Genomic DNA, 15,720 nt, shown 5'->3' on the forward strand with positions numbered 1-15,720 from the left:
GCAAGGTAGAAAAGCACTGCTTCTATCTCTGGGGTCCCAGTGCCTGGCAGGGACTGGCAAAGGGGACCCCAGTGCCTGCTCTGCCCAGCGGAGCATCCTACCACCCCTGCGCCCTGGCTCGCGTCCAGAGGACCAGGCTCTCGGCACACGCATTCGCAATTAATTGCCAAGTTCCAAATTACAGGAGGTCTCTGTAGGCATGCTGCCTATCAGTGAGAAGAGATCCCACACCTCAGCTCAGGTCATTAACAGGCTGCCTGTAAGGCCAGCCAGCTCACTAATGAAGCAAAGGCATTCACAGTCTTGCAGAGGATGCTTTGCACCCCGCTCCCCAAAGGAATGGGACAACTTGTCCCAACTCTTGCTTTGTGTCCAGCTTCACCCAAACCCTCCCGGGATGGCGGCTCAGCCATCCCTGCGATGCTTGCAGGTGACCTGGCTGCCACTGCAGGGGCAGCTGCCACCAGCCTACGTGTCCTGCCACTGGCACCCTGCAGCCTCAGCACTCCTCTGCAGGCCCCCATATCCCACCTCATCTTCTTGCGTAAGAGAAAGTGGCCAGACCCAGCTGTGAAGTGTCAGGTGGCAGAAATGATGTTCGCTTGGGGTTCAGACTCAGGATCCCAGACAGATGCTGGGAGCACCCAGGTGTGCTGGGGGACCAGGCCAAGAGGCCCACTCATTAAATGCCACAGTCAGGATACGACTGGAGGCCTGGGAAGCCCATTACTAGCTGACTGCTAAAAGCTGGAAGACAAACCAAAGTATCTCTCAACACAGTCTGACTCTTTACTCCATCCCCGCTCATTCGCCATGGGACACTGCCCACAGCATACACTTCCTTGGTGTCTTGGCTCTCCCGTTCCCAAAATAAAGGTCTTAAGGCTCCTCAGCAGCCAAAGAGCAGCTGAGTTACAAAGCCAGACATTTGCACTGTGAATCGGGAGGGCAGGAGGGGAGCAAGCACTCAGTCGGGGTCCCTACCTGAGACAGGGGATAAACTCACTTCCCCACCCCTCCTGCCCTGGGGAACATCTTCTCAGTGCACCCCAACCTGCTCGCACCCCTCTTTGCAGCACAGCCTGCACTCGATTCATTTAAGCAACAAGTAAAGCCTTTGATCTATGCACATATACTTTTTTCTTTTTCCCCCCTTTTACCCTGCTCATTTCAGTATTGCTGTGCCGCGCGTTAGCTGGCTGAACAATCAAGAGTCAGCTCCTGGGCATGATCCAAAGCAGCTTAGTCACAGGAGAGTGGTTTGTTGGTCACATTCGGATGGCTGGCAGGTGTGCCAGCTCTGTGTGTCCCAAATCCCCCTAAAATGAAGCATAATTAAAAGTAGTCACCCTGGAATGGGTAAGAAGGTGACTGGGGTGGGGGGGATGCCAGGCACAATGAAGGGACCTGAAGAGGCATCAGGGCTGGTGGAAAAGCACCAGGGGCAAGAGGGGTGAGGAGCACCTCACAGCTGCCTAAAGGAAGAGAAGAGCAGAGTGGGCCTGGGGGGAACAGAGCAGGCGTCTCTTGTGGCATGGCAGGAGTGGGCAGGGCAGGGAGGGTGTGCTGGGAAATGCCATGCAAGGTTTACATTCCCGCTGCCTGTTTACATGGAGAAAATTCCCTGCAGGGTACTTAGAGGGGGCAGGCAGCTGGAGACAAAACAAAACAAAAAAAATCCATGATGATAAAACCCAACACATCACTGGGTCAGAGCTGCCTCTGCCCACCCTAAGGTCCATGAGAGGACTCGTCCATGCAGATGTCTCCTCAAGGAGGTTGCTCTCCATCAGCAGCTCTTTTGCCACAAACACCCTGGAATGGGTTTTTAAGACAAGCATCAGACACTACTGGTGAGGAGCGTGTGAGGGGAGAGGAGCCGAGAGGGGAGAAGGCGGCAACTGCATCCATAAGCAAGGTGCCGCACTGAAACTCAGGAGCCCTTAAATTAAATTCCAGTCTCTGCCACGGACTTTTTAGGTGACCTTGGCCAAATGATGTAATAGCACATGCTTTTAAATGCTTTCTCTCCTTCCTGTCTGTAGGACTGTAAGACTATTTCTGCCTTTCTACCAAGCCTTGTCTTGTTTATTTAAGTTGCAAGCTCTTCAGGGTGGGGACTACACATACAACACCTACTAGAACAGATTTCTGATCCCAGCTGGGGCCTTTTAGCCATTATTATAACAACTGCAGCAACCACAGCTGCATTTATACACATCTGGTAGAGAATCATTTAGGACTGCAGACAGGGAGGTTATTGTCCAAGAGGCATGATCGAGCTGTAATTTGCCTTCCCAGGGTGGACTTAGTCCTTGTGCAAAGCAGCGGCTGCTGCCTACATCTCTCCTGAATGAAGGTGTAAGTCATGCCAAGGGTAATTAGCATCTCACTAACAACAGTGAAAGCAGTCAGAGAAAGGAATATGTTTTTAAAAAGTTAAAAAAAAAAAAAAAAAAGCAGCATAATAGATATTGAGGACCGGTTTCCGCCTCTGCCCAGCCTGGAAGAGCACAGGGTCCCTGCCTGCTTCTCCAGGCAGGGTGCTGAGATAGACAGGCCAGTGCTACCATCCACATCGACTATGAGACCCACACATCAACCTTTAACTCCTCGTGACAGAGCAGAGGCAGCACTCTGGGAACCACAGTGGTTCAGCTGCTCAGCACGTCTCACTCAAACTGCAGGACATACATTATACGACCAAGCTCTGACAAAACCCATTTCATCAGTAAATCTCAAAACATCCTGCATAAGATGTGGAGGATGTTTACTCTGAATTCACAGGAGGAGAAATGGAAGCACAGGCACAAAATGGCTCTTCAGTCTCAAACCTTTAACCCCTCCCTACACTGACATATCAGAAAGGAGGACTTTTGTGCTGCCTCTCAGCCCCTGCCCAGCTCTGCCCACTTCCGCTGCCTCCCTCTCTGCCCGTTTTTGCTGCCTTCCTCGCTATCTCTCTTCAGCCGACACCTCTGTCCTTCTGCAGGAGGCACAAATTGGTCACTATGACCTCCAAACACATGCGTAGCAACTGAGAACAGCTCTGCGAAGCAGAGGAGCATCCCTGCTCAAGTTCAGACTTCAGACCAAGGCGAGCATGCTCTAGGTTGGAGACGAGGTGAAGAAGAAGAGGAAAACACACAAATAGACCAAACCCATGCCCAGAGCTGCTTACCTCTATTGTAGGGTCATACTCATCAACAAAATGGTTCTGAATGAGCTGTATTGTCAAAGCACTCTTCCCGACACCACCAGCTCCCACCACCACCAGCTTATATTCGGTCATCTTCCAGTCAACCCCGGCTCAGGACTTCCAGGAGCACCACCACCTGCAAGGAGAAACATGTCTGCTGTGTTAGGAGAAGGGGTCTCTCCCTGTCGCACCTTCTCCACAGCAGGGCCGAGTGGTCAGCCCTCCCTTTTCTGCTGGGAAAGACAGAAGAAATCTGCAAAGCATAGCCTCCTCATTCCTCAGGTACTGAGCGTTCCCAATGTCTCCTGCATGTTCCAGGAGCACCCAAATGCTGCGAGGCAGACACACTGAGGTCTGGGATCCTGCACATCGTAACACAGAGACACCTAATTCTGAAAGGCACAGGTGAAGGGATGCACCCCTTAAGGTTTTAACCATCTTTAAGTTGCTTGACTTCAACAGGGACTGAGGATGGGACAAGGTAAACCTACTTCTCTGCTATTCTAGAAATAAAAAGAGCCACCCCTCACTCCTTGGGGTGAAAACCAGGATGCCACCATCAGGGATCCAACGTCCTTTCAATGTACCTTTATGACATTGTCCACAAAATTGCCATCGCAGGGTATTCTGCTCCAGGACCACCCTGGTCTCTCATCTCAAGCTCACAGATGTACCAGCCTGGCAAGCTTGGCCTGGAAACAGGGAGATGGTAGGATGGCTCATGTGCCCCAAGGGTCAAGGGCTTTCTTACCTTCTTCCCACCCAGTACACTGACTACTCTGGGAATCTGGCCACAGAAAATTACATTTATTTCAGTCTGTCACTCTGTGCTGTGCCTCAAGGATCCACTGTCTTTCTTCTGCTTTTATGGTCCAATGCTCTGTGGTCTCAAATGTGAGGTAGCCTCACCTAAAACCATGAAACTTGGTCTAAAAGTACAGGATGAAACTGTAGCATCCAGAGCTATTTAACTTAATAGTCTCTGCTACTAATGAAGGTTACTTTAAAATAGGCAAAATAATCCACCAAATTGAATAAAAAACTATGCTTATCCTGTGACATGCTGCAATCCTTCACCCTGACAGTATGAATGCCAACTTCACACATTCCCCAAGTAAACCTCAATCGGCAAGGGAGCGTTACTGGAAAGAAAACAGAGGTGCAGGCTCTGTAAATCAAAAGTAAACCCTAAAGTAAGCAATTTAAGAGGTCTGGTCTCCGCTGTGTCTCCGATTTGCCTTATCTCAAGCTGGTGATCCAAAATCATTAGCTAGATTTGAAAGCCTTGACCAATGTGGTTTGGATGTCAGTGCCCATGGGAGCAGGCAAGAAGTCCCAGCCCTCCTGATTATGCTGTTAGCTCCATGTGTTCACCCTCAAGGCTGCGTTAAACCTCAAACCGCAGGTTTGACATGGAGGCACATCCCCACCCTCTGCCCATCCTCCAGCTGAGCTGGCAATCACAGGAGGGAGAAGGACTGCGGAAGGGGCACCCCTGCTCCCACAAGATGAAGCTGTTATGCCCCACAGGGGAGCAAGAGACCTTATCACGAAAGGTGCTAATTGGGAATGATGATTAGGTTCAGGACAAGCAAACCACATTTCTGCAGCACCATGTACCTGCCATGGCCCTTCAGCAGGAGAAAATTTATTTCTCTCCCCCCCGCCCCCCCCGAAATTTCTGCTCCAACTCCACCGAGAAAGAGGAACTTGAACTTAGGAAGATTACAAAACCCCGAAGGTTTAAATAGAAATCCACCATCACTGGACCACAAGCCCTGCCCACTGAAAGTCACCCCAGGGTCAGATATTCATCCACAGCCATCATCTGTGAGCGCTGGGGAAGCCACCCAAAACACCACAGACAGCGGGAAGACGAGCTCATGGTCCCCCTGGCTGGTGGTTGCTCGATGCAGCCTGCAACACCATTGCACAGCAATCAGACCACCCCTCAAACAGCTACATCACTCCACCCTCCTCCTCCGCAGCTCCCCAGCCCCACTCCTGAAACCCTGGAAACTGGTACAAACTGTGCCGGCCAAGGTCACTCTAGACCCAGCCTGCATCTGATGCATTTGCTAACACAGCAAAGATCTAATGGAAAGGAGGGCAGAACTTTCTGCCTTCAATCCCCACCTGACTGCAACCTTAAACCACTCAAGCTGGGAGCAGACACAACTGCCTCTAGCCAAAGCCCTTCTCTGAGCTGCTGTCTCAGTAGCGGGAAGACAAACAAAGCTCATGCCCTTCTCAGCATCCAGGACCCTGAAAAAGGGCAAGGGAGGGCATGCAAAAGAGCAACCAGAGCATAAACACAACGCCTAGCAGCACCTCTGCTTGCTGTGCCATTCTTCACTGCTGGAGAAGCTGAAGGTCATTAAACATGATGGAAAAGTGGTGATGGTGGGGGAAAGGAGGTACAAACAATGTGATACTCTAGGTCCATATCTCAAAGTGCCACTGTTTCCCAGAACAGTCAGTCCAATGTGCCTTTGTTCTGGTGGCCAAGGAAGAGATGCAGGTTGAAAGCAAGGCTACAGGAGACAATCTAAGTGATCACACTAATTGACTATGTGGACATTGCTCTGCTCCATTAATGCACACCCTCACATGCACGAGCTTCCCACGTACACTGCTTCTCTAGACAAGAGAGATTCCCACTCCAGGCTTCTCGTCTCTCTCAGATGGGAAGAGAATTACCATGAAGGGCTGTGACCAGCTGAAGTGAAGACTAAGGAGCAAATGCTGACTGACCATCTCCACCAACACTGCTGGCCAGAAGGGGATTGCTCCTGCAGCAGAACAGCTTCACAGCTGAACACAGAGGAGTCTTGAGGGTCTGAGGAAACTCTGCAACCAGCTCCCATCTTTCACACAGAGCAGGGAGATCTGCACCCCCTAGCAAAACACATGGCAGCTGCAAATAAAGGCCTGCAGTGGCTACGATGGACCTCGCTCTGCTGCTGCTGCTGGCACAGCTGCTGCTATGATGCTCAAGGGAACTGCACAACTGCCCAGGTGTATGGGACTTGCTAAGGCAGTGAGAAAATCCTAGACTCAATCTGGGGAGGATAATACGCGAGTCCTCAAGGAGGGGGTCCTTCCTTGAGACCACCCCAGTGGAAGGCACTGCTTGGCCTATCCCTTCAGAAGACACCCAGCCCACAGAGCCACACCAGCCTCCTCGGTCACACTGCAGCAGGAGTTGGGGGCCAAGGAGGTTGCCCACAGCAGCTTAAGGGTCTTCCCCTGCTGTGGAGTCCAGCTGAGCCACTGAGCTCCACTGCACACCAGCAAGCCCTGCACATCACCACCCCAGCTCTGGCTCCTCCAGAGAAACACAGACCCATGTCTCCCTGCTCTGCACCCACCCAAGAGGTGGGGGAAATGAGGAGGATGAGAAAGCCATTGCTCCCCACCACTCACAGCCAACACACAGACAACTCACGTACAAGAAGTCTGCAGCATTGGCGTTTTGTCACTCACATCATACCTAGAAGTACACCTTAGCTAACCCTTCACAGCTCTGCATGTCATCCTCGCCCCAGCAATAAGAGAAGAGATTCTGCGGCTCGCAGAGGACAGTGGGTCCAGCCCACCCATTTCATACCATTGCTGCAAAACATGCCCTAACGTAGAGCAAGAGCGTGGGGAATGATGGACAGCTCTAGGCATGAGAGCTGCCTGAATTAATGAGTGCTAAAATCAACATTCAGAGGAGCTTGCTTCCTTTCCCAAAGGATCCACGATGCAAGCTCTTCACAGGGAGCACATCTTCGAGCACATGCAAATGCCATAGGAGAGGGAGCCTGGCCAAAGGCTGCGGGGAAAGTAGGGATTTCCATATGACCAAGCTCTGTTACAGTTGTGCAGCTTGTCTTACCCGTAAGTTGACCTTACCAACACCATTTCATAGCTCCCCATCACGCTCTCTGCTCCTGAACATGGGAAGAGCAGGGCTGCTCATCAATGCACACGCAGGTTTTGACACAGGGGTGGCTGTTCCTCAACACCACATGAATATCACCACCAGTGCTTGAGCTGGTTCAAGGAACAGCCATTCCAAAGACCGTGTTTCTGGCTCTCCTACAACACAGAGGCAGGGAAGAGAGAGTGGGGCTTCTGCCTGAGAGATGGTAACAGACACCCCAAGTTTTCACGCTCAGTCTGCGGACACACCGGACAGAGGTTTACAGCCTATTGGTTGTTCTAAAAGCTTCTCCTGATGTGAGGATTTCCAGAGGAGGATAAACAAGAGTTTCTATTTCTCAGCAGCTAACGGAGAGCCCAGACAGAGCTGACCACAAAATAACAGATGGGAACATGAAAGCACAGCCTCCCAGTCCCACGCTGAGCTGAAACACCGCTTCTTCCATCCTCTGTAAGTTCTTCAAGATCTGAAAGCCTGACCCAGTTTGCTGTCTGGTGTTTTCCCTGCCTATCCAAATTTATCACCTCTGCAGTACTCAACAGTTGCACCCCCCAAAAGCCATAGAGGGCTGTCGAACAAACAGCTGAGCATGACAGCAAGGAGGAGAGATGTTCAGGAGCACCATCCGGGAAGAGGAGGGCTGGGATCCACGTGCCAAGCCAACAGCCCCAGCATGGAGCCGGAGCTGCTGCTCCTTAGTTCCTGACCTCATAGATTTTCTCCCGTAGCGAGAGGGCTCCTGGCTCCCGTTCAAAGCTGTCTATGAAAGCCTCACTGAGTGCTTCCGCCTGGCAGCAGCAGCTGCTCCCAGCCCAGTAGCCAGAGCCATGCAGCTCCAGCAAACAAGAAACATCTGCCAGCCTTGTGCAGGATGCCAGGAGAGCAAGCGTCCAGCCGTGGTGGGCACCAGCATCCTACCTGTGTCTTGCAGAGAGGGTATGAAGGTGTAGGTGAGGGCAGAAGGCACATCTCCTTATTTTCTCCCTGCCTGCATATGCTGGGCAGCACGGAGGCTTTGCGCACAGAAGCGAGGACCAAGATGCTTGGAGCAAGCTTTCGCAGGGCTAAGATCTAAAGCAGGTGTAAGGCATCAAGGTTAGCGGTGCTACCCAGAGACCGAGCTGTGTCCTGCAAAGAACAACCTGATGTTCTTCGCAGTCACTCTTCTCCCACACAGAGCTTCATCTGCAGGGGAGAGGTGGTTTTGAGGACCTGAACGTGAAACCTCCAGTAACTCACTCAGCAGAAGCAGAGGTGAGGAACTCAAGGAGCTTGGCCCCACCAGTACATCCCATCACACCACCACAGTTTCAAGAAAAGCTCAAATTTCAAGCGAAAGCGATTTGCAGTGGGTTTCCAACGCATTCACCATGAGAAGGAAGGCTCTGACGCCCTTCTAACAGGGTCACTGAAGCAGCTTTCTGTGCCCTCCCTTTCCTCCCATCACCTTGTTTCTCCCCCAGGATGGACACCAAGCCAACTGAACGAGCTAAGGGACAGATTTTTGCACAGCACTGCCGTACTGAGGCCATACATGACAGAAGTTTTACAGCTGTTCATTACTGAACATTTACCTTCCATCTGTGCATTGGGAGCCTCTGCAAATCTCTTTGGACATGTCTCAGATTGGACACCCTTTCCCCCAAAAGCCTTGTCCACAGGAACCAAGGAGCCCTTAGACCACAAATGCTGCATTGTTTGTGTTTCCCTTTGGCTGAGATGCCCTGCAGGCATAGTCCTCTAGCAGATGAATGCTCACCTCAGCCTTTGGCAGTCCACCACACCCACAGGTCAGGAATCCATCCTACTCAGTGATTTTAGAACACTGCCCAGGCAAACCTTGCTGGCTCACCCCGGTGACTGTCCAGTCTCCTGCATTTGCTCATGCACAAGACTCACCAACGTCACAAAAATACAGCCTCTGGAGGGACTGAAGGAACCGCTCCAGCGGTGTGAAATGCCACCTTTCATTTTCACTCAGGTCAAAATGCTGATGTTCTCTGTGGCCTACGCAGCCTGAAAGAGATGAGGGAAACGAGGCTGGCAAGCTGATGCTCTGTTACAAATCACAGCCTCTCCAATGCTTCATTTAAATTTATTTGATGCTTTTTCAATTAACAAGTGGGCTGCAAATCTAACCCAACATGCTTGTTATTGGCTTGCTGGCTGCACACCCACAAACTCAGACAATGCAGCCCACAGATGAAAACAGAGAGAGGAATACAGAAGATGGAATAAAAGCTGCAAATGGTGGCCATGCCTTGGAGAAACGACTTGGAAATAATAAATGTCTTCCATGAGCGGAAAAAAAGAGCCTAAGAGGAATGGAATGGCAGCTCTGCAAGCTCTTCAAAACCTGAAGGAAGAGGCAGCCTGTCCCAAAAGACTAAGCACAAAAATATTGCTCCAGAGAAAAAAAAGAAAAGGGGTAAGGAATGTTGTCATGTAGGAGGCTCAAAACACAGGCACGCATTCAAGGAGAAATCTGGGAGAAAGAACAGCAGAAAGCTGCGGGCAGGTTCGAGGCACAGGCAGGTCTGGAAGAGAGGGATTGCCTCTCCACAGCAGCCATAAACATGTCCCAACAGCAAGGTGCAAGCCATGGCTTTGCACAAGGTCTTGAACAGGCATGGACAGGTCCTTGCACCAGGCCCAGCCCTTGCACAGTTTCTAGTTGAAGCACCTCTGGCAACACAACCCCTCTGCCAGAGACTACCCAACCACAAATGGCTTGTGAAGTCCTTGCTCGCCTTCCCTCTCTAGAAGAGATGGAAGGAGAAAGTAAAATAAGGTAGTACCATTCTCACCAAGGCTGCTGCCCGTTTTCTGCTCCCTGGTTTCTGCCTCAGCTGTCTGATAGTTGAGTAAGAGACAAAGCTGCGCAATCACCAGCTGTTACCAGTAAGCAGGTCCGGATATGCTGTTCTTGCTTTCCTTCTCAAATAATATTCTTAATAAAGTTCATTGTTGCCAGCTTACTCTAAGAAAAACAACTGGTAGGCAGCTATGCCTAAACCACCCAAAACAGCAAACCACCTACACAAGTCAGTAATGCAATAAACCCAAAGAACAAACCAGCTATCCAAGTGCTTTCCATCTGGATGAAGGAATTGCTCCCCCCCAGTCAATACAGGCCACCAGAATTAACATACTCCAAAGAAAGATTAGCAGGCCCCTTATCTCAGGAGCTTAAAAACCAGGACTGCTGATGCCTGTGTCTCCAAGCATCATGAATGTGGCATTGGAGTAGCACACCATCATGAAACTCTGGCAGGTGCTGGGACATGCTTGCAAATCACAGTGGGATCTTCATCTCCCACCATTACTACTCTAGCCTTCTCCTTGAAAGCAAGGAGCCCATCCCACCATAGTCTCTGCAGAAGAACCAATCTTCCAAGCAAACTTGCTGCCAGTCCATGGAGAGGTCTGAAGGACACAGGCAAGCAAATGATACACCCACCCTACTGCTGAACACAGACCCTTCAAAAATCACAAGCAGATAGGAGAGACCACCTGGGCTAGCACCTAAGTCACTAGCTGAAAACACCAGTTATGTGCCTCTGGCAGGGCCAGCAGTTTGAAGAAATCAAAGACGCTTTTTAAATTATGCCTGTGATTTATGATCTAACACTTAAGTGCTGTTTGAGACTCTAGATAAGCAAGAGTACCCTGGAGTTTTGTCTGAAAACCTGGTAAAGGTGGATGCATGAGGGCCCGAACACACCACAAAGCAAGCTGGGACAACAGGGGACAATTAAACAAAAACTGAGCTCTTATCTCACAGTCAGGACTTAGGACCTAGTATTGACTCTGCCAACGCATGTGGGAAAGCAGTGTGGGGGAGGAAAGCTCTCACTGCTGAGATGCAGAAGACTAAAAACTGTCAGTGCTCCTCCGCTTTCATCTCTTCTCCAGCCTCCCAGGGTGGAGGTGATTCAGAGGTTCAGAGGCAGATGCTGCCCTGCCTGGGCTGGCAGCTCTCCACCTTGCCCCAGAAAAAAAGACTTCTCCCAGGCCTCCCAGCCTTTTTCAGAAAAATAAGTGAAGAACATACTCTGTGAAACGGAGAAGCCAAGGCGGAGCTCACGAGAAGAGGCAGCTTTTAACCTTCCTTTGCACTAAAATCGCATCTTTAAACATAAATGGGATGGGTGAAAGGCAGTGTGATGTACCTTAAGCATATAAAGAGATGGTTAGGTACCCAGGAAAGTTTAAAACAAGGCCCACATTATACACAATAATAATTATAACTGCTAAAAGTGTGTGGCAGGCAACCATAAACCTAGGCTCTGAGCAATCTCTCGACTTGCTAGACTCGGTACCAAATTGTATTTATTTTCTCACAGGATTTAAGGAGCAATAAAGTAGAAACTTGGATCAGATGAGTACGTAGCACCAGTGTAAGTGGATCTCTGTAATTACAGCTGTTAACAGGGGCAGAGAACATCAGGCTTTGGGGCAAGGATTGAGGCATATTGGGGCAGGATTACAAGAGATGCTGTCTCCAGGCTGGTTTCCTAAGGTACCTGATGTCTTCTGCCTGTCATCCTGGTGACAAAAGGAGCAGCAGTAGGCAAGCTGCTAGGCAAAAGCACAGCGTCTGCCAGGACCCACCAGTCCCACAATCACACTACAGCATGTTGCAGCCACCTGGCTCTCCGCTGCAACAGCATAAGCAGAGACAAATTCAGATCTCACCACTGAGCTGCAAGAGACAGAGCACCCAGTGCTTAGAGCTATGGGTGGTGGCCATGCATGAACAGAAACACCGTCCTTCTCATTTTACCAACAGCCAAGGGGATGCAAACAAGCCAAGGGACTGGTCCAAAGTCATCAATGGGTGGTAAACCTGGGAACTAAATTCAGACAACATCATTTCCCATCCAGGGCCTTCACAGGAGACAAAAAGCTCCCAGTAGAGGTTTTGGACAGGACAGCCGTTGGTCTCCTGCTGGGCTGTCAGAGCTGGCAGCTCCCCTGGACAGACATGCCTGGGGAGGCAGGGTACACCAAGCAGGCAAAGCGCGGAGTGCGGTAAGAGGCACCCTGCTCTCCAATTATCCTAACGAAATCACAGCTGTGTCACAGGCGCAGGCAGCCAGCAGAGAGGCAGATGCTCATGCACAGATACGCAACGGGAGATGCAAGTAGGGCTGGGAGCAGGGGGGCAGGCTGAGCACCGCTGCCGTTTTCCCCACTCAAAGCCCAGCTACAGGAAAGGGGGAAGGCACTGTATAAGGTGGCCTTGCACATTACTTAAGAAAAGGGCCAGTCCAAACATGAGCACCATTGATGCATATCAGGCCAAAAAAAGTACCCCATAGTCAAGAAATGCATTCCCCCTATGAAATTTCCATTCTCCTCTCCCTCTCCATCTTTCGCTGTTCCTCCCAAACAACCGCTGACAGAGAAAAATTAGGAAGCTGGTTTCAGGAAACACATCCAAGTCATTTTCACTGAGAAGAATTTACAATGGAAGTAGGTCTGGCTGTTCAGATTCCTGCTTACTTTAAATCCAAACACGTATGTCTTTTTAGAGCAAATAAATGGATAAGGAAAAGGGTATTTGAGGCCAGGAAGTGTCAAGAATTGTTTTGATAATGCTTTTAGTTTTAAATTTTTTTTTTCTTTTAATGTTTAATGGATAAGAGATTTTTTAAAATGTCATGTTTTGGAGCAAAATAATATTACAAGAGTCCTGGTGAGCTCCAGTCTCCAGGAATGAAATGGTGCATGCAGCACATGTCCTACCACACTACAGCTCCTGCAGCAGAAAGGTCCAGACAGCAAGCCACTGGCATTGGGATCAGGTGGAAAGAGGTAGAAGCTGTTGGCCAGCAGCAGAAAAGCAGACAAACGATATATTGGGACAGTAGGAGCCCCATCTACTCCTGCCCATGCAGCACTCACCCTCTGGACAGCTAACCAGACCCACAGTGAAACAGGGTCCTCTCACCTGGGGATAGTTCAAGGCCCCGCAGAAGGCGAAGAAACACAGAGGAGGAGTGAGATGGATCCCTCTCTGCAGGGACAGCCAGCTCCGGCCAAGTTGGACTTGGACAGGTGTATCTTGGGGTGCCCTTTGGTTAGCACCCAGCTTGGCTCACCCAGCTTTCCTCGACAGCACCTAGGATTTGGTACCGGACAGGGATAAGCAGGGTCAACTCCCATCTGTCCTCCCTCACATGTGGTGTATCACAGGCCACTAATCATACTCTCCAAAGTTGTATCTTTTTCAGGTAAAGGTGGTACACCATCTTTTTTCCCCCTTCATTTTTCAAGACAGAGGGTACAGCAGCACAGGTGCAATAATGTCATCTCCACAGGCTAGCTGTGGGTGAGGGACAGTCCATCTTGGGATAAGGGAGAAAGACCAAGTTTCTTTCTTGCCTTTCCATTCCCAATTGGACACCAATAAAAAGCTGCGCATACACTTCATTCAAAGACAGAACTCAAAGGCACAGCTTGAGTGACCCCAAACAGCCAAAACCAGATACTTTTGGAGTGGCCCCTTTATTAGTAAGCCATTTAATTTATGTGATCAAATACAACGATCACCCTTCTGCATTCATTCAGCCCTTGCAGTGCCTTTGCAAGCACACATCCTTATTTGTTAGCAGAGCAGGGACGAAGGGGAAGAAGGCACAGCAAAAAGAAAACCTGCAGGGCTCGCTTTAGCAAGTCTGGGAGAAGGAGGGGGGAAAATGCATTAGAAAAGCAAGTGATGGGCATCATGGGGAGCCGATGACAAGGGGGCAGCAGGAAGAGGAGATAAAAGCCAGCAAGCAGGCACCTGCTGCTGACACCCCATCTCTGCCCTCCGCCCCACTAGGACATGTTACTAGCAGGGTGACACAATGCTGTTGCAAGTATGAATATGCATCAAGTAATTATGCAGCAGATATTCAGGGGCACACAGCTGATTTACGGACCCAGCTGCAGCCTACAGGGATGGAGACACTGAGCATGGCTGGCAGAGAGGTCTGGAGAAGACCTCCAAACCCAGCCCTTCAACAGCCAAGGTGAATGAATTTGTCACGACCAGGTCTGAAGCCAAGCAGAGCTAACCAAAGCATTGTGTGTTCAATACTGAGCAACCATCACACAACACTGACAGAAACAGAGAGGCCCAAAGGTTAAGGCACAAGATTTAAGATGGGATCAGCAGATTTTGTTAAGATTGGGTCCTGGATTAACCAAACCTCACTTTGCTGCTCATGGTAAATCTCAGCCAATAATAGGTTTGTTAATATGATGCTCATGTCCCCTCCCTCTGCAGCAGTCTGGATTTTAAAAATATCCAAGCAATGTTGCTGTGCATGGGTTATTTAAATGCATCACTGTCACAGCACAGACCTGCTGCAAATAAGACTGAAGATGTATAGATTACAGCTCTCCATACCGAAAAGGGAGGAATCTCCCTCTTTTTGGGTCTGGAGCCACAACAGGACAGTGCACAGGGACTCATCCTGTCCATCTTGCAAGCATCACAGCACGGACGGAGAAGGCATGCTCCTTCAACTCCAAGTAGCCTCCACACAGGTTCATATATCCCACCTCCCAGGGAACACATGGTGTAGCCTATCAAGGAAGTAGTAACTCCACCCTGCCATGAGGGACCCACAGCAATTAAGTGACTCATTGATGGACACACAGGAAACATCACAAAGCTGGGGATTTCTGCTCCCCCACGTTCGAGGTTTTGCCACAAGAATATGCTTGTCATCAACGGCTACAGTTGATTACACAGGGGACAGCAGCACAATGCCTACTCCATCACCTCCACTGCAGCTTGCAGCACCTGTTGGCAGACCTGCAAAAGCAGCAGAAGCTGGGGGTGTTCCTTTCAGATCTTCCTTGGAGCCCACAGCAACGACAACATGCAGGATTTGGATGTGCTCACAGCCAGCATCCACAAGCACATTAGGGCTGAAAAGAAATCACAGAAAAGCGAGACACTAGCCTGTGTGAGATGCAGCTCCACCTAAACACTGAAGCCTGACAAGCTCATTGACGAATAAGCAAAGCCTCTGAGAACAGCAGAGCAGTTGAGGTCCCTCTGATAATGACTAAAGAAAGGTTAGGTATACCTACGTCTTCTTGAAATCCCTCAACTCATCCCCAGTCCCTCAGGACATCCCTGGTAGAGACAATGAGTAAATCCAGATCTGGCCTTGGCACTGCACTTGATGTGGCCATCAAGCTCGGAGACCCTGCCCTACCTCTTTGACTCAACTTAGGTGTTCCTTTACACAGATCAACAATTGATGGAGAAAAGGGCAACGCAGGGCTCTTGTCCTCACTTGGACCAGCGTGACAGCACTGCCAAGTGCTCCCTCCAGTCACATTAACCGGATTTGCATGTTTGAAAGGGGTATGGATAGTAAGCATGCCATGCCTTGAGCTTCAGGGATGACAACTCACTGTGGAAGAGAGAGTCAGAGGGTTCATTAAGTGAAAGGATAAAAAGATGCAAGCGAGCTTGGACACAAGCTCTCAACTGCAAACAGAAAGAAGAAAACCTTCAAGTTTTTAGAGAGAGAATGTCTTTAGTAGGCAGAGAAGTGAGCCAGAGACCAGCACTTGCCCA

The 15,720-nt window shown here is 50.0% G+C and overlaps 1 protein-coding gene across 1 annotated transcript in view; it reads right to left on the reverse strand.

Annotated features, from left to right (window-relative positions):
* HRAS (HRas proto-oncogene, GTPase) overlaps positions 1-15,720 on the reverse strand; it is a 48,795-nt gene that overhangs the window by 7,378 nt on the left and 25,697 nt on the right. Inside the window, exon 2 of the mRNA XM_075425645.1 lies at positions 3,182-3,335. Coding sequence (XP_075281760.1) covers positions 3,182-3,292 — 111 coding nt within the window. The 5' untranslated portion in view covers positions 3,293-3,335. The remainder of the gene's footprint in view (positions 1-3,181; positions 3,336-15,720) is intronic.

Source organism: Opisthocomus hoazin, chromosome 7 (assembly GCF_030867145.1).
Source record: "Opisthocomus hoazin isolate bOpiHoa1 chromosome 7, bOpiHoa1.hap1, whole genome shotgun sequence".
Classification (NCBI taxonomy): Eukaryota; Metazoa; Chordata; class Aves; order Opisthocomiformes; family Opisthocomidae; genus Opisthocomus; species Opisthocomus hoazin.